The 541-nt window shown below is 44.9% G+C and overlaps 1 protein-coding gene across 1 annotated transcript; it reads right to left on the reverse strand.

The window, feature by feature from the left end:
• Positions 1-31: 31 nt before the first annotated feature.
• Positions 32-536, reverse strand: LOC103399663 (cytoplasmic aconitate hydratase-like; the record flags this gene model as incomplete). Its single annotated transcript, XM_008338316.3, has 2 exons — positions 32-231; positions 381-536. Coding segments are annotated over 2 exons (297 nt in total), but the record flags the coding sequence as incomplete, so codon positions are not given.
• Between the last annotated feature and the right edge of the window lie 5 nt (positions 537-541).

Below are 541 nucleotides of genomic sequence, written 5' to 3' on the forward strand. Positions count from 1 at the left end.
CACCTAGTGACTGCAGGCTTGTTATCACCCAAGCATCTATCTATACTTAATTATTCATACTTTTTAAATGTTGTGTGGTCTGAAATCACTCTAATAAATGCTGCTCACCAACAGGAAGGGTCCTTTGGCAGCCCAGTCTCTGGAGCTGCCTGAGCCGTACTCCTTACCAGCCAGAATCAGCAAAGGAACTCCGGACTGCTGGTACCGTTCTGCTGCGTCGAACACGTCCAACTGCAAAAAAGGTAGATGCACCACAGGTTTTACAATTTCAAATATTACACACCATATAAAAAAAAAAGTTTCCATGCTGGCTAGAAATCCATTTCAACTGTATAAAACCAATGTTCACAGACGAGAACAGAGAAATGACGTATTCTAACCACGTCTCCTGTTGGCAGATGAATTGTTTGCGGCGCCTGCTTATTGAGGAACTTGTTAAAGAGTCTGATGTTTGCAAACGTTCCTCTGGCCATCACGGCGTCGTTCCCTCTGCGCGATCCGTAGGAGTTGAAATCCCGAGCAGCCAAACTGATCAGAACAC

Source organism: Cynoglossus semilaevis, unplaced genomic scaffold, assembly GCF_000523025.1.
Source record: "Cynoglossus semilaevis isolate Cse_v1.0 unplaced genomic scaffold, Cse_v1.0 C18859900, whole genome shotgun sequence".
Lineage (NCBI taxonomy): Eukaryota > Metazoa > Chordata > Actinopteri > Pleuronectiformes > Cynoglossidae > Cynoglossus > Cynoglossus semilaevis.